The sequence below is a fragment of the Microcaecilia unicolor genome, chromosome 4, assembly GCF_901765095.1.
Source record: "Microcaecilia unicolor chromosome 4, aMicUni1.1, whole genome shotgun sequence".
NCBI lineage: Eukaryota > Metazoa > Chordata > Amphibia > Gymnophiona > Siphonopidae > Microcaecilia > Microcaecilia unicolor.
In genome coordinates this window covers 2,912,028-2,930,187 of record NC_044034.1, presented here as the reverse complement: position 1 = coordinate 2,930,187, position 18,160 = coordinate 2,912,028, and the positions used below count along the sequence as shown (strand labels likewise).

At 43.9% G+C, this 18,160-nt stretch overlaps 1 protein-coding gene across 3 annotated transcripts in view; it reads right to left on the bottom strand.

The window, feature by feature from the left end:
- Nucleotides 1-18,160, bottom strand: part of APBB1 (amyloid beta precursor protein binding family B member 1) — a 109,687-nt gene that overhangs the window by 2,846 nt on the left and 88,681 nt on the right. For all 3 annotated transcript variants that reach the window (XM_030199784.1, XM_030199786.1, XM_030199785.1), the window contains 3 exons: nt 17,453-17,536; nt 15,949-16,064; nt 4,356-4,532 (listed from right to left, as the gene is read on the bottom strand). In XM_030199784.1, coding sequence (XP_030055644.1) covers nt 4,356-4,532; nt 15,949-16,064; nt 17,453-17,536 — 377 coding nt within the window. The remainder of the gene's footprint in view (nt 1-4,355; nt 4,533-15,948; nt 16,065-17,452; nt 17,537-18,160) is intronic.

Below are 18,160 nucleotides of genomic sequence, written 5' to 3'. Positions count from 1 at the left end.
CTACGTGTCTAATATCAAGACCGTCCTGAGAGCTCTCACTGCCCACAAATCAAATAGAAAACCCCACACCTCTCCTTTTGCCATCAGAAATACCTGTCTCTTCTTCATGTTCAATTGTAAAGCGCTGTGTACGACTAGTAGCGCTACAGAAATGATTTGTAGTAGTAGTACTCCAACCAAGGAGCCTCTGAGAGAAGAATGAAAGCCATTAATATCCTTCTCCTCCAGAGCAGGGTTGAAAACAATCATTGCCGAACCATGTAACTAACTTCCACTTCCTTGCCAAGAACAAGTGAAAGTCATCAATGCCTCAAAAAGGAACTTTCTAAAGAGCAAATCATTTCATTACTTTCACTTATGTTACCTTCGCTCACGATTGGTATGTTTTGGTCTAAAGTCCTCAGTCATGCCATTTTACTTAACCATTTAGATTTTAGTAACACCCTTATCCACAGCCTTACAGTTACTTCTATAAAACAGATACAGCTTATTCAAAATACAGCCATCAAGTGCCTTAACCATTCCATTAAATTTGCATATGGGACCTCTCTAGTTTCTGATCACCACTAGCCATCTGTTCACTGCACAATCAAATTCAAAGTTCTTATTTTAACTTTGAGCTTTTAATTCCCAATCCCATGGCCTTGAGATCTTCTGAGCTCAGTCTTAATTATTCACATGTTGATTGGGTTTCATTTACTTTGGACCTCAGGGCTGGATACACTTAGAGCAGTGATTTTCAACCTTTTTCATCTCATGGCACACTTACAAGGTACAAACAATGTCAAGGCACAGCACTGGAATCTAACCCATCCCCACCTATACCTGTAACCTTCTGAAACAGTTATTTCATTTAGATATGTTACTGAAATACATCAGAGCACCAATAGACCTGCTACTGGGAAACTGTTACAGATTTCTACACATGCCAGCAGAATCATTTAGCTCAGCTGCAGGTGCAGAACATGACTCTCACCTGATACAAAATAGGGAACCAAAAAAACATGCAGACAAAAACTGAAAACAGAGATATTTGACTCTGTATGTCTTGCAATGCCAGAGAAATAAAAAGAAATGTATGTCCTACTGTACAGTGCAAAATAACGCTGACATATAATCATATTTTCTACCTTTGTATTCTAGTGATTTTATTATTCCTATCATCTTGCTCCCAATCTTTGGTTCTCCTTTCCTCTGTTTCCAGGGTCTCCTTTCCATTTACTATTTCTTTTCTCACCTCCTGCCCTATGTCTGTTTGGCACTGATCTTTCATGTTCAGCTTTCTTCAATTTCTCTTCCTTCCCTTATATGTGCAGCCTGTCTCCCCTCTTCCCTTCCATATCCATTATCCATCTTCCCTCTGTGTCCCTCTCCCTATCCTGCCCCCATGTTCAGCATCTCCTACATTAACATCTCCATTTTGTATCCCTAACCCCTCCCGGGTCCCTCTCCCCCCCCCCCTCCATGTTCAGCATCACCCCTCTAGGTCCCTATCCCCCCATGTCCAGCATCACCCTTTGACCTGATCATAGGCTCCCCCAAGTTTAGTATTTCCCTTCTGTGTCCCTAACACCCCCCCCCCCTCCAAGTTCAGCACTGGTCCTCTGTGTCCCTACCCTCTCTCTATCCAGCATTGACCCTCTCTGTCCCTAAGCTCCTCCATGCCCACTATCTCCCTTCTGTGTCCCTATCCCTCCCTGCCCAGCATCTTTCCTTTTCTTCCCACATGGTCCACTATCTCTGTCTCTTCTCTCCACCCTTCACCCTGTGTCCAGCATCTCTCCCTTATCTTCCCTCCATCCCACCATAGGACAGTATCTCTCTCCCCCCCCCCCCCCCCGCCCACTATTCCCTCTCCCCTCTCCAATACTCAGTGCAGCATGTGTCCCTACCAATGTGAGACCACCATCCCCCTCTTCCCTCCATCTCCCACATACCACAGTCCCACATCTCCCCCCCCCCTAATCTGTCTCTGGGTCCCCCGGGTAGTTTGGCATCTCCCCCTCTCTGTCCAGTCACCCCCCCTGATAGTTCATCAAAACCCCTCTAAGTAGCTTTGGCATATCCCTTTCTGAGTCCCCCTTTCCCCTGCAGGTCCAAATTTTCTTTGGCTCCTTCCCCTGCCAGTATAGCATCTCTCCTACCCCCTCAACATATCCAACAACTCTCCTGCCCCCCCCCCCCCCAGCATGTCCAGCAACTCTCCTGCCCCCCCACAAATCTAGCCGCTCTCCCTCCTCCCGCCCAGCCCCATGGCACTTCACACCTGTCTCCTTGCTCTCTCCTCTCCAAGTGCGAGGTGGCAGCTCTCCTAATACTCCCCCCCCCCCCACCCCATGGATCCAAAAAAACCTCTCCCGCTTCTCCCCATGTCCATGGTGCTTCAAACTTTTCTCCTTGCTCCAGCAATCAACACACTTGGACTGCAACTGGCCCTGGAACCTTTCCTCTGTACGTCCCAGCCCCTACGTAAACAGGAAATTGCATCAGCAACAGGGTGGAATGTGCAGAGGAAATGTTCCGGGGCCAGCTGCAGATAGTGCGTGTTGACCACTGCTGCAGCAAGGAGACAGATTTAAAGCGCCACAGGCATGGGAAGAAGTGAGGGGGGGCATTAGGAGAGCTGTGACTCAGAGAGGAGGGAGAGAGAAATGCAGGCAATGTCTTGGGGATTCCTGAACTCCCGCAGCACACCAGTTGAAAAAAAGCAGACTTACAATCTGCCTTAAGCTGTGCCTACATCCGGTCACATTAGCAGATAATCTGTTTTTGCTTTTACAGTCACGCTCTGCACGTTTCTGTTCTTTGGAAAATTTGAACCTATTTATTATTTGAATGTAATCTGATGCACTGTTTTATTATTGATTATATTTCTATTGTCATTAGACTGTAAACTACTTTGCTATATTAAATTAAATATGGTATAGTAATTGATTAAACTATGTGAATTACAACAGTGTTTATAACTTCAAGTCATGTACCCCCCTAAGTCAAACAAAATTTCAACCAAGTACCCCCAAGTTCTGATCAGCAGAGATTTTGAAATTGACATATTCTAATCACGAAATAGAAAATAAAATTACTTTTTCTACTTTTCATTGTCTGGTCATTTTATTTTTCTAATTGTGTCCAAGCTCTGGTTTCTGCTTTCCTCCATCTTCTTTTCATTCTCTTTCTTTTCTTTTCAGTTTTCTGCCTCTGTCCAGATTTAATTCTTACTATCCAGTCTTCTTCCATCTTTCCCTTACCCTGGCTCTCCTATTCCCATTCCTTTTATTCCCCGGTCTTTCACTAACTTTATCCTCTTCCCATCAGCATCATCCCTGTCTTCCTCCTCACCCATACATGCAGTATTTCTCCTCTATATCTCTCTCTATCCTTCTAGCATCGCCCCCTCCCCTCTCTTCTCCTGCTTCTTCCCTCGCATCTTTGTTACCCTGATAGTTGCTGTTTCTTCTCCAAACCATCAGCAGCACGAAAACAACCTGAAGCAGACTCAGGGGCACAGTCTCCATGCATGTGCTGTCAGCAATTCTGATCCTCTGCCCTGTAACAGGAAGTTGACATTGGGGCTTTGGAGGGGGGGGGGGGGGGGGGTAGAACTGACAGCACGCACAAGGGAGACTTCAGCAGAGCCAAGACTGGTCTGGAAAAGTAGCAGTAGTGGTGGAGGTGGCAGTGAAAGGGATGTGAGAAAGGTCTGCTACATACCCCCTGCTGAGGTCTCATCTACACAGCGGTTATGTGAACCTCTGAATTAGAAGCATTACTGAGTAACTGTTTTCTCCCAAAGACTAGGTATGAAAAGAGCTGCCACGACTCTCCCCGACAATCCTAAACAGCAGGAAACGGGACAATACTAACATGACAAACTAAAAGGAAAGGGGGTCAGGTGAACAGACATTTTGCTAGGCATTAGAGTCACAACAGTACTGGGGAAAAGAGGAACCAGTTTGGCAGGCCACACAAGTGGCTGCCCCCATTGAGAGAAGGAGAAGTCTGTGACAAAATTAATCTCCATCAATAAATATCAATGACCAAAGGAAGGAGAGGGAGGGAGGGGATAGACCCTGAGAAACTTACCATTCACACAGCTGGATGTCTCAAGGAAGGAAAAGGCCAGACCATGAGACACAGATCTGGGGGCCTCAGATAGAAAGGTTGGGGGAGGGGAGGGGGGGGGGTTATGAGTTATCATAAGCAGAGTGTGTGAGGACTGTACCTCTGTTTCACAGACTGTCAGTAATTGGTTACGTTATACACATAGTCATAATTGCTTTTTTTCTTCAGTGTTTGGGTAAATACAATAAATGAATTGAAATGAAGATAAAGCCGCAGGGAAAGACAGCACTTACCATACAGGCAGCCTGGACAGACTCAGATAGGGTAGCAGCATTGGGCTCACACCAGAACATGTGACAGCAGAAATTATCAGGTCCATTAGCCATGATAAAGGCAAAGGAGTGAACATCCCTGCCAACACCCATAAAAGACAGGAATCTCACACGACACTCTGAGATAACCTCTTCTGTCTGAAATCAGAAGGAAAAAGTGGCAATTATCACCTCAGCACAAGTTGCAGGAAGAAAACATTAGCACGATCTTTGCTACAAATATTTCATTTCATATTTACAGATTGCCTTTTTAAAATTACGGACTCAAAGTGGTAAGAGGGATATGTTGTGGGGGGGGGGGGGGTAGGAGGGAAGGGAGAGAGGTGCAGGATATGCAGGGGGTGAGAGGGAAGAACAAGAGGTGATAGATATGCAGGGGAGGGCTGAAGGGAAAGGGGAGAGATCTGGACCTGCGAAGGGAGAGAGGTGCTGGACCTATGGGAGGGAAAGGGGTTGGGGTTAGAGGGAAAGGAGAGAGATGCTCGACTAAGGAGATAAAGGAATAGGAGGTCAAATGCTGAACCTACAGTAGGAGAATGAGTCAGATGCATGAGGGAAGAGAAGAGGAGAAGAGCTGGTTGGGGTGGCATCAGAGAGGAAAGGGACACATTGGTGTGGAGGAGGGAGAAAGGGGACACAGGGAGTACAGAGAAACAGAAGGGAGATGATGGGCATTGGGTGGGAGCGGAGGGAGATATGGGAATAGATATACAATGGATACAGAGGGGAGATACCAGACAAGGGGGAGAATAGGAACACAGAAGGAAGATGCTGGGCATGAGGCATATGGGTGCACAAAGGAATGATGATGGATGTGGGGATATGAACACAGGGGAGATGCTGGACAAGGAAATACAGGGACACAGAGATGGGAAATGGATGGTGGACAAGGAGAGAGAAGAAATTTCAAATGGACAGGAAAGTCAGAGGGAAGCAGAAACCAGAGACTGGGACCAATATGATTTGAAAAATAAAATGACCAAAGAAGTACAAAAAAAATATTTTTATTTTCTATTTTATGATTAGAATATGTCAGATCTGGCATGTACATCTTGCCAGAGCTGGTGTTAGACATGGCTGAGGCCAAGGCCGAAATCTGGGAGAGGACCCTAAAGCCAATTACCAGGCTGCGTCTTCTTCAGCTTCTGGCAGGCTTGGGACTCTCTCTGGCCAGAGAGCCAAGCACAATTGCTCTAGCTGATTCCCTCTAACACCATCCCTGGTATGTGCTATCTTTAAATTTTACACAGAAGGAATGTCTTTCTCTTGTTTCTCCAGGTTCTTGGGGGTTCAGTTTAATTTATATTTATAGAGTGTGTGGTCACTTATTCTGTATTTGGCATTTGTGTTGTGTGTGTGTGTAGGTATTCTGTCACCATGACATTTGTATGTAGCATTCTGTAGTAATTTGGCTTGTTCAGTTTTCTCGATAGATGTATCGATATTTTAGGGTCCCACTGTAATATTTAGGGTACTACCTTTTCATAGGTAGGATCCTTGTTTTGGAAGTTAGTGCTGGCATGGTATATTTGCTCTAGATTCTGAGTGACTTCTTGTTTATAGATCTTTTTAAAAAGTACTTTATCATTGAAATTACACTAGAAACCAAAATTTCTTTGTATGTTGATGGAGGGCCAGGATGTGAAATGTATTTGGCTTCAGTACCATATGTGTGTTGGTGGACTGAATGGGGGCTGAAGATTGCAGTCTACTGAACTTCCCTTAGCTCTCAATTGGCCTGCACTGCTACCCTTATTTTAGTAATTGGGAGTGAGGTAGAGCATGGGGTGGGGTATAGACAAAGCATGGGTGCACTAGGTGACTGTTTTCTTTTCTCTTTCAAAAAGTGGCAACTCTAGTGTCCACCCATCCAACCTGTTGGCACACCTAAAAAACGCCTTCTGGCTACGCCACTGGGTTGGTTATTGTCTTGCTTAAAAGAAACACCCTCTCCCCAACTCCTAACTACTTCCAAGCACACTTCTTAATTTCTAGCTATCACAAATAAAGATGACAAAAGGAAACTTTTTTTTATAAACTCAAGAGAGAAAAAAATCACCAGCACTGGATGGTATTCATCCCCAAGACCTGAAAGAGCTTAAACATGAATCTACTAACCTGTTCCCAGTATTGTGGAAGGCTATGAGCACAAATGCTTATAGTTTAGCCAAAAATATTCCTGTCCTGGAAATCCCTATGGTGGGCCTAAACTTGGACATTGTGACATTTGATGGAGATATGAGATAGGTATATAAAAGCCCGAGTGGAGTGAAATGAGTAATACAAATCGATTGCTTACTCTTTCAAAAAAAGTACAAAGACTTGAAGACACGCCGTGAAGTTACTTAGTGGCACATTTAAAACAAAGGGGAGAAAATATTTTTTCACTCAATATATAGTTAAGATCTGGAACTCACTGCCAGAGCAAATAGTAAAAGCAGCTAATGTAAATGGGTTTAAACACAGTTTGGACAAAATCCCAGAGGAAAAGTCCAAACACTGTTATTAAGGTAGTCCTGGGGAAAGCTACTGATTATCCCCAGGGTTAAGCAGTATGGAATTTTGCTACTTTTTGGGACTCCATCAGGCCACTGCTGGATACCAGTTACTGAGCTAATCCAGTAGGGCAACTCTTATGTTCACAGTTCAATGAGTCTCATGGACAGGATATCACCATACCTGGCTACAACCTATATAGGAGGAATAGAAATGGCAAAAGAGGAGAAAAAGTTCTTTGTATAAAAGGTAATATTAAAGCAGCTGAAATACGGAGAATGTGGGGAAAAGACGAAGCCCTGTGGATCGTACTGGAAAGAGATGCTACCCGCATCCACACTGTTGGAATCTACAGACCTCAAAACTCAAATGGATGAAGTGGACAGAAACTTGATCGATGATAATGCAAAGGTGAGAAAGAAAAGGAAGGTACTGACACCGGGCGACTTCAATATAATGGATATGGATTGGAACATCCCATCTGCAAATCTAGAAAGAAGTAGAAAGATAGTGGATGACCTATAAGAGACTTTGATTAGACAAATGGTGAGGGAATCAACCAGGAAAGGGCTGTTGCTGGATTTAATGCTCACATATGGAGAGTGTGTGCCTGAATGTCCATGTGAGCACTCAACTGGGTGGCAATGATCACTGCATGATTTGATACTGTACCATCTGTCATCTGTTAGTCAATCAGTTTCTACTTCAGTTCTCCATCTTGGGTCCTAACTTAAGGCATGAGCATCCTATGAGGAAATGCAGGATCTCCCTACTTAGATCCTGCATTTTCAAGAACATTAAAAATGAGAAACCTAAGAGGAAACCATTTGGGCCTCTAGGTGACCCAAGGGGTGTCTAGGAAGAGAAAAGGCCGTAATTGAAAAACTAAACACTTGATTTTACCAAAGAAGATTGTGCTAAACAGATATGGTTGATTTCTCTTGGTGATCAGAGAAGTAGATCAAGGCCGTGTACTAGATGCAGTCTACTTGGATTTCAGCGAAGTCTACTTGGATTTCAGCAAAGTCTTTGTGATAAATTTCCTCATATGAAGCTCATGGATAAACTGAGCAGCCTTAAGTTAGGACCCAAGATGGTGAACTGAAGTTCCCTGTTGTGGGGTCATCTCCCTACTTCTATATGACCCCACAACAGGGATGTCCCAATCAACATCCAGAATACTGAAGTCAGCTATTAGAAGTACCTCACCTTTCATAGCTATAATGTGGATGTCTTCAATTAAATCTATGTCCTGTGATGATTGAGGTGTGGTAAGTATCTCCACTGAAGTCTTACATCGTGAGAGCTACACCACTGAGAACTTTACAAATATGAAATGTGGCTATTATATATCAAGATTTAAAACAAATCGGAGAAAAAATTTCTTCACTCAACGTGTAATTAAACTCTGGAATTTGTTGCCAGAGAATGTAGTAATAGCGGTTAGCTTAACGGGGCTTAAAAAAGGTTTGGCTGGCTTCCTAAAGGAAAAAGTCCATAGACCATTATTAAAATGGACTTGTGGAAAATCCACTGCTTATTTCTAGAATAAGCAGCATAAAATGTACTGTTTCGGGATCTTGCCAGGTACTTGTGACCTGGATTGGCCACTGTTTGAAACCGGATGCTGGGCTTGATGGACCTTTGGTCTGTCCCAGTATGGTAGTACTTATGTACATTGGTATGACTAAAGCTGTCTCTGATTATTATAAAAACATTTACACATGTAACCGGCACACAAATGTTAGTACCAACTTCAAAGAATCACTCCCAAATTGTCTATCTGAAAACTGCTGGAACTTGTCCAAACCTTTAAGAAGTTGTGTTTTTGCTCTGTAACCCAGTATTCTTTGAAGATACTTAACTTTGAATCACGTGACTGTTCCAGCTCCTTTCTGAGTGATAGCAGTTCTCCATTCTGGTTAATACAGAGCTTACTCTTGTCATAACAAGCTTCCCAAGTGGCAAAAAATTAACTAGCTCCTAATGAATCTAAAGCTCTTCTTCCTGCATCATCTCTTTCCCACACTGACACTCTGGAGCTCAGCCTACCTCTGTAATTCTGCGTAAGTAACTAGGAGCATTTCCAAAAATGCTACCCTGGAGATTCTGGATTTTAGTTTCCTAAGTACAGCAAAATATTTCCGAGTGTATCCTCTTGAGGCTTCTTATCTTCACCCCTAGGCCTACAGCTTCCACGCCACCGAAAAAAGTATTAACAAACAAGTAGTAAACTTTCAATGTACTTAAATGTCACATAAGCACCGCCATACTGGGAAAAGACCAAGGGTCCATCAAGCCCAGCATCCTGTCTCTGACAGCAGCCAATCCAGGCTTCAAGAACCCGGCAACCCCTCCCCCCCCCCCAAAAAAAAAAAAAAAAAAATTTATTTATATATATTTAATAATGTTCAATGGACTTTTCCTTCAGGAATCTTACCAAACTCCCCTTAAACTCCGTAAGGCCAGCTGCTGTCACTATATTCTCCGGTAACGAGTTCCAGAATCCAACTACACGCTGAGTAAAGAAATATGTTCTCCTGTTTGTTTTAAATCTACCATATTCTAGCTTCATCTTGTGTCCCCTGGTTCTATTATTGTTTGAAAGTGTAAACAAACACTTCGCATCTGTCCGCTCTACTCCGCTCATTATCTTGTAGACTTCTATCATACCACCCCTCAGCCGCCTTTTCTCCAAGCTGAAGAGCCCTAACCGTCTTAGCCTTTCCTCACAGGTAAGTCGTTCCATCCCTTTCATCATTCTTGTCGCCCTTCTCTGCACCTTCTCCAATTCTTTTATATCTTTTTTGAGATGTGGCAACCAGAATTGGACACAATATTCGAGGTGCAGTCGCACCATGGAGCGACACAACGGCATTATAAAATCCTCGTGTTTGTTTTCCATCCCTTTCCTAATAATACTCAACATTCTGTGCGCTTTCTTAGCCACATGCATCACTTTGCACTTGTGAACATTGAACTTCATCTGCCACTTGAACGCCCAATCCCCCAGTCTCATGAGGTCCTTCTGTAATCTTTCACACTCCTCCTGCGACTTGACGACCCTGAATAACTTTGTGTCATCTGCGAATTTAATTACCTCCTCACTAGTTACTCCCATTTCTAGGTCATTTATAAATATGTTAAAAAGCAGCAGTCCCAGCACAGACCCCTGAGGGACCCCACTAACTACCCTTCTCCATTGAGAATAGTGACCATTCAATCCTACTCTCCGCTTCCTATCCTTCAACCAGCTCTTAATCCATAGTAACATAGTAGATGACGGCAGAAAAAGACCTGCACGGTCCATCTAGTCTGCCCAACAAGATAAACTCATATGTGCTACTTCTTGTGTATACCTTACCTTGATTTGTATATGCCATTTTCAGGACACAGACTGTAGAAGTCTTACCCAGAACTAGCCCCACCACCCAAACACCAGCCCCGCCTCCCAATCTCAGCTAAGCTTCTGAGGATCCATTCCTTCTGCACAGGATTCCTTTATGTTTATCCCACGCATGCTTGAATTCCGCTACCGTTTTCATCTCCACCACCTCCCGCGGGAGGGAATTCCAAGTATCTACCACTCTCTCTGTGAAAAAATACTTCCTGACATTTTTCTTGAGTCTGCCCCCCTTCACTCTCATATCATGTCCTCTCGTTCTACCGCCCTCCCATCTCCGGAAAAGGTTCGTTTGCAGATTAATACCTTTCCCATGACTCTCCAGTTTCCTCTGGAGTCTTTCATGAGGCACTTTGTCAAACGCCTTCTGAAAATCCAGATACACAATATCCACCTGCTCCCTATTGCCCACATGTTTGTTCACCCCCTCAAAAAAATGCAGTAGATTGGTAAGGCAAGACTTCCCTTCACTAAATCCGTGCTGACTAAATCCCTTCACTAAATCCGTCTCATCAGCCCATGTTTTTGTATGTGCTCTGTAATTTTATTCTTAGTAATAGCCTCTACCATTTTGCCCGGTACGGACGTCAGATTCACCGGTCTATAATTTCCCGGATCTCCTCTGGAACCTTTTTTAAAAATCGGTGTAACATTGGCCACCCTCCAGTCTTCCGGTACAACACCTGATTTTAGGGATAGATTGCATATTACTAACAGTAGCTCTACAAGTTCATTTTTCAGTTCTATTAATACTCTGGGATGAATACCATCTGGTCCTGGTGATTTACTACTCTTCAGTTTGCAGAACTGACCCATTACATCCTCCAAGGTTACAGAGAATTCGTTTAGTTTCTCTGACTCGCCTGCTTCAAATACCTTTTCCGGCACAGGTGTCCCTCCCAAATCCTCCTCAGTGAAGACCAAAGCAAAGAATTAATTTAATTTCTCCGCTATAGCTTTGTGTTCCCTGATCGCCCCTTTAACACCACTTTCGTCCAGCGGCCCAACCGATTCTTTAGCCGGCTTCCTGCTTTTAATGTATCTAAAAAAATGTTTACTATGTATTTTCACTTCTAACGCTAACTTTTTTCAAAGTCCTTTTTTGCCCTCCTTATCTCTGCTTTGCATTTGGCTTGGCATTCCTTATGATTATCTTATTATTTTCAGTTGATTCTCTTCTCCATTTTCTGAAGGTCTGTTTTTTGGCTCCCTTTACCTTACTGTTTAGCCACGCCAGCTGACGTTTGGTCTTTTTTCCCCTTTTTCTAATACGTGGAATATATTTGTCCTGTACCTCTACGATGGTGTTTTTAAACAGCATCCACGCCTGATGCATGTTTTTTACCCTGTGAGCTGCTCCTTTTAGTCTTTTTTTCACCGTTTTTCTCATTTTGTCGTAATCACCTTTTCTAAAGTTAAACGCTAGTGTATTTGATTTCCTAAGTTCACTTACTTCAATGCCAATATCAAAACTGATCATATTATGATCACTGTTATCAAGTGGCCCTCGCACCGTTCCCCCCCCCCCCCCCCCCCCGCACCAGATCATGAGCTCCACTAAGGTCTAAGTCTAGCATTTTTCCTTCTCTTGTCGGCTCCTGAACCAGCTGTTCCATAAAGCTGTCCTTGATTTCACCAAGAAATTTTATCTCCCTAGCGTGTACCGATGTTACATTAACCCAGTCTATATCCGGATAATTTCCTTTGACATTGCTGCGGCCGTCTGCTCGTCCTGGCCAGGTGGACGGAAGTAAACTCCTATCACCATTTTTTTCTCCATTTCACGTGGAATTTCAATCCACAAAGATTCCAATAGGGGTTCTGTATCCTGCAATATCTGCAGCCTATCTGAATCAAGGTTCTCATTAATATACTACTACTTAACATTTCTAAAGCGCTACTAGGGTTACGCAGCGCTGTACAGTTTAACAAAGAAGGACAGTCCCTGCTCAAAGGAGCTTACAATTTAAAGGATGAAATGTCAAGTTGGGGCAGTCTAGATTTCCTGAATAGAGGTATAATGGTTAGGTGCCAAATGCGACATTGAAGAGGTGGGCTTTGAGCAAGGATTTGAATATGGGCAGGGAGGAGGCTTGGCGTATGGGCTCGGGGAGTTTATTCCAAGCATAGAGTGAGGCGAGGCAATCCTCCTATCTAACCTATCACTATGATATAATCTGTAGCCCGGTATGACTGTGTCCCCACTGGTTATCTTCCTTCCACCAGGTCTCAGAGATGCCTATAATATCCAATTTTTCATTGTGTACAATGTATTCCAGCTCTCCCATCTTATGTCTCAGGCTCCTGGCATTTGAGTATAGACATTTCAATGCATGCTTGTTGCTCAGTTTTATATCACATTTAATACATGGCATTATTAACATGTTATCTTCTGTCTGGTTATTATTCATTTTACTTAAGGCCATCTGATCCACTACAGACATCCTTACTTACATGGAACCTTTTCTTCCCTGTTTGGGTGATATCCTCAAAAGATACCTTATCCTGAACCATGCACTTTTGAGCGACTGTCGGCCTTCCCCCCCCCCCCCCCCCCCCCCCCCCCCCCGTTTCTAGTTTAAAAGCTGTTCTAGTTCCTTTTTAAATGCTGATGCCAGCAGCCTGGTCCCACCCTGGTTAAGGTGAAGCCCATCAGATCGGAATAGGCTCTCCCTTCCCCAGAATGCAGCCCAGTTCCTGACAAATCCAAAACCCTCATCCCTGCACCATCGTCTCATCCACGCATTGAGACTCCGGATCTCTGCCTGTTGCTTGGGCCCTGCATGTGGAACAGTTAGTATTTCAGAAAATGCTACCGTAGATGATCTGGATTTGAGCTTCCTTCCTAAAAGCCTAAATTTGGCTTCCAGAACCTCTCTCCCACATTTTCCTACGTCGTTGGTACCCACGTGTACCAAGATGGCCGGCTCCTCCCCAGCACTATCTAAAACCTTGTCTAGGTGCTGCATGAGGTCTGCCACCTTTGCACCAGGCAGGCAAGTCACCAGGCGATCCTCCCGTCCACCAGCCACCCAGCTATCTACATGCCTAATGACTGAGTCTCCAAATACAACAGCAGTCCTATCTTTTCCCCTGTGGGCTGTAATTGGAGACATATCCTCGGTGCAAAAGGATAATACATCCTCTGGTGGGCAGGTTCCCCTTCTCTATAACATACACCTTTAGGTCATCTCTTCTGGTACAGCTTATGATCACCCTTTATAACACTAGAAATATTCTCCCCATTTTGGTTTCCTTTGGCCTATCTACATGTTTTTGTAAGTACAGATCCCCAAGTTGAATATTTATATTTACTATATGGTGGGTAACTGGTATTGCAGACAAAACTAACACTTGTACTTCTGGAAAGCAACCATTCATTTACCTCCTGCAGCCCAAACAGGCTAAGTACATGCTCTATGGAACTTGTGCATATTTTCAACCACATTTGAGAAGTGGTAATTTTCAGTTATCATACCCTTGTAAATGACTGAAACTTTCCCTGGCTGGACAGCTTTACCCAAAAATAAGCACGTCAGACTGAATGGAAATATACTGAGGTGGTTGTGCAGTTCAGAAAGGCCTTCCAGAAAAAGCTCAACTGAGAGACAGCTTTTCCATGTCAGTAAGAGTGTCACTGGATCACTTCACCCCACTTGTGGTGCTTATTATCAAGGTGGGTTTTTTTTTTGTTACATTTGTACCCCGCGCTTTCCCACTCATGGCAGGCTCAATGCGGCTTACATATTGTATTCAGGTACTTATTTGTACTTGGGGCAATGGAGGGTTAAGTGACTTGCCCAGAGTCACAAGGAGCTCAGGACCAAAGTCCACCACCCTAACCACTAGGCCACTCCTCCACTGTTGCTACTATTTGAGATTCTACATGGAATGCTGCTATTCCACTAGAAACTTTCCATGTAGAAGTCGGCCCTTGCAGATCACCAATGTGGCCACGCAGGATTCTGCTTCTGAAAGTCTGACGTCCTGCACGTCAGACTCACAGAAACAGAAGCCTGTGCAGCTAGTGGAATAGCAACATTCCATGTAGAATCTCCAATAGTATCTATTTTATTTTTGTTACATTTGTACCCTGCGCTTTCCCACTCATGGCAGGCTCAATGCGGCTTACATGGGGCAATGGAGGGTTAAGTGACTTGCCCAGAGTCACAAGGAGCTGCCTGTGCCTGAAGTGGGAATCAAACTCAGTTCCTCAGTTCCCCAGGACCAAAGTCCACCACCCTAACCACTAGGCCACTCCTCCACTGTTGCTACTATTTGAGATTCTACATGGAATGTTGCTATTCCACTAGAAACTTTCCATGTAGAAGTCGGCCCTTGCAGATCACCAATGTGGCCACGCAGGATTCTGCGGGACGTCAGACTCACAGAAACAGAAGCCTGCGCAGCCTTCTACATGGAATGTTGCTAGTGGAATAGCAACATTCCATGTAGAATTTCCAATAATAGCAACATTCCATGTAGAATCTCCAATAGTATCTATTTTATTTGTGTTATATTTGTACCCTGCGCTTTCCCACTCATGGCAGGCTCAATGCGGCTTACATGGGGCAATGGAGGGTTAAGTGACTTGCCCAGAGTCACAAGGAGCTGCCTGTGCCTGAAGTGGGAATCGAACTCAGTTCCTCAGGACCAAAGTCCACCACCCTAACCACTAGGCCACTCCTGCACTGTTGCTACTATTGGAGATTCTACATGGAATGTTGCTATTCCACTAGCAACATTCCATGTAGAAGTCGGCCCTTGCAGATCACCAATGTGGCCGCGCAGGCTTCTGCTTCTGTGAGTCTGACGTCACGCATGTACGTGCAGGACATCAGACTCACAGAAACAGAAGCCTGCGCAGCCTTCTACTTGGAATGTTGCTAATGGAATAGCAACATTCCATGTAGAATCTCCAATAGTAGCAACATTCCATGTAGAATTTCCAATAATAGCAACATTCCATGTAGAATCTCCAATAGTAGCAACGTTCCATGTAGAATCTCCAATAGTATCTATTTTATTTTTGTTACATTTGTATCCCACGCTTTCCCACTCATGGCAGGCTCAATGCGGCTTACATGGGGCAATGGCGGGTTAAGTGACTTGCCCAGAGTCACAAGGAGCTGCCTGTGCCTGAAGTGGGAATTGAACTCAGTTCCTCAGTTCCCCAGGACTAAAATCCACCACCCTAACCACTAGGCCACTCCTCCACTTGTACAAATCCTTGACTTGTACAAATCCCTTTGAAAATAGTCTTCCTCATATGGAGCCTGCACCTATAAGAGCAAACAGTGCCCACTTGGCTGCCACTGTACATCACACAAGTCTAAAAATACCTCATGTTACCCAGAGAAAGAAAAGAAACCTAACATGAGAATATCCTGCCTGAAATGTGTGCTTCTTCAGCCTCTCTCCTGATGGTGGGTGGCTGGAGAACCAGAGAGATCATGGTTCAAATCCTGCTTCTCCTACCAATACTCCTTGTGATATCTGGCAAGTTATTTCACCTTCCAGTGCTTCAGACACAAACTCAGATTGTAAGCCATCTGGGTAATATCTACATGAGCATAACATTCCCTGAACTACCACGGAAAATGTGAGAGATACGTCCAAATTAAATATCAGGTTGGCTCTCAAGTGCAGCCTTACCTGTTCTCGCAAAATGGTAAGCGTAGCAGATGCCACATCAACATACACTGGGATCCAATCCAATCTGTTGATTGTGGTCAGTACTGTGTCTAAAACTGTATTAATTGTATCCATCCCTGAAAAATCCAAGGATACAGCAAACAGTCAGAGATTAAGTCCAAACATCTATCGGTGAACATGAAAAAAACTTTGGATGCATGAACTGCATAGAGCACTCTCTTTCCAATCCTTCCACTGCATGCATTTATCACAAAAGACCTCCACATATATCCAACCCTACAACTGCATAAGCCCATCACATAGACCAAGGGTGGGCAACCTTTATACACAGAGGGCTGCATGAATGTCAGTAATATAGCTAGCAGGTCACAACATTATGCAATGTCAGAACTGGAAATGCACAGAGCTCTAAAGACCCTCTGTGATAAATAAATAAAAATTTAATTTAAAACAATGGCAACAAACTGATAGAGCAGTGTCACGAAACACCAAGTCATCCACCTGGGGTTACCCCGTGGCCACTGCCTGCACCTGCCGCTTGTGCACCTTAGCACCCTCCTTTCACCGACTGGGTTACAACCTCCTCTGGTCGAGTTTCCCGCTCTCAAATTATCCCCAGTGATTTCTAGGTTACTGGGGCGACACACTCCCAGTGGTCCCACAGTTCCCAGAAAGCACTCACAGACTCAACAAACAACCACCACGATTCTTTATCAGTCCAGACAGGCAGAGGCAAGAAACAATTATTTATTGTCTTAAAAATTGAACAATGAACAAAAACGTGCAATCAGCAAACAATAACAGGTAACTGAAATATGAATCAATTATAACACTAACTAAACATTTGTTACTTCCTAAAAAGTACGTGGGGAGATCAGGACATATAATTCACCGAACCTCATCTGTCTCTTTTCTCTCACGAGCTAAGACTGAAGCAACAGCCAGCAACTGCTGGGTAATTTCAAACTCCAGGCCAATCAGAGCCCAGAACAACAACATTTGAAAAAAAGCTGGTTATATCACTCAGGCATTTCCTTATCCGTGTTAACTAAAGGAAAGAAAGGTCAGTTGTTTGTAACAGCTTAAAACATAACATGTAGCACCTGCTGGTCAAACTAGAGAAACACACTTCAGAATTAAGTAAGTCAGGAAAATATCCAATACATTTTTTACACTGTTTCTTCACAACTGGCTATTCTGAAAATATTTGCAAAATACAGTGTTTAAAGACAGCAAAACTCTAGTTAATGCTATTTTCTACGTATACTTCCTATGGTCTAGTAGGCCGTATAAAACAATGGTGGGTTGCAGGTTCCCATCCCTGACAGACCTCTACATGTCCCCAACCATTCACCACCACCAATTCTACTTGGAGCAACCATCATAAAGGCCAACATATGTTTTAAACCACTGCAATAAAAACCAGAACACTGGTGCACGCAACCAATCACACATACCCCTCAATGCCATGTATGTAGGTTTATACAATATCCTTGGATCATACCTACGGGTTTGTTGACAGGGACATTTCCCAAATAAAACACTTGAAACCGCTGGAAAGATTCATTCTTTGGCGCTGGGAACTCAACTGTGGAGAAAAAGCAAGAAGATTACTGTATGTGCAGATTAAGATTTAAAATGAGACTAAAAAGAACATAAAGCAAAGTTACTCACCTGTAGCATGTGTTCTCTGAGGACAGCAGGCCCAGTATTCTCACATATGGGTGACATCATCCAACAAAGCCCAGTGCACACAGCTTTAGGAAAGTTCTGGCAGAATCCCAGCAAGCATTAGCAGGTACCTTCCGCTTGATGGACAAGTGTAGGTACCTCAGTCTGATGGTATAGCTGAAAACAACTCCAAGGAGAGTTGTGAGAATACTGGGCCTGCTGTCCTCAGAGAACACCTGCTGCAGGTGAGTAATTTTGCCTTCTCCAAGGTCAAGAAGTCCAATGTATTCTCACACCTAGGAATCCCTAACTACCAGACTCACCGAAAATAACAAGGCTAGAACAGCAGGGACTCAGAATGTTGAGGTCTCAGTCAATCAACCTGAAAATATAGCCAAGTAGTCATGAAGGTGCAACTTGGAACAGAACAAAAATGGGCCTGGGGGTGGAGTTGGATTTTAGGCACCAAACAAATTCTGCAGAACTCTCTGACCAAACCGGCTGTCAAGTTGAGTATCCTGCTCAAGACAGTAGTGCTATG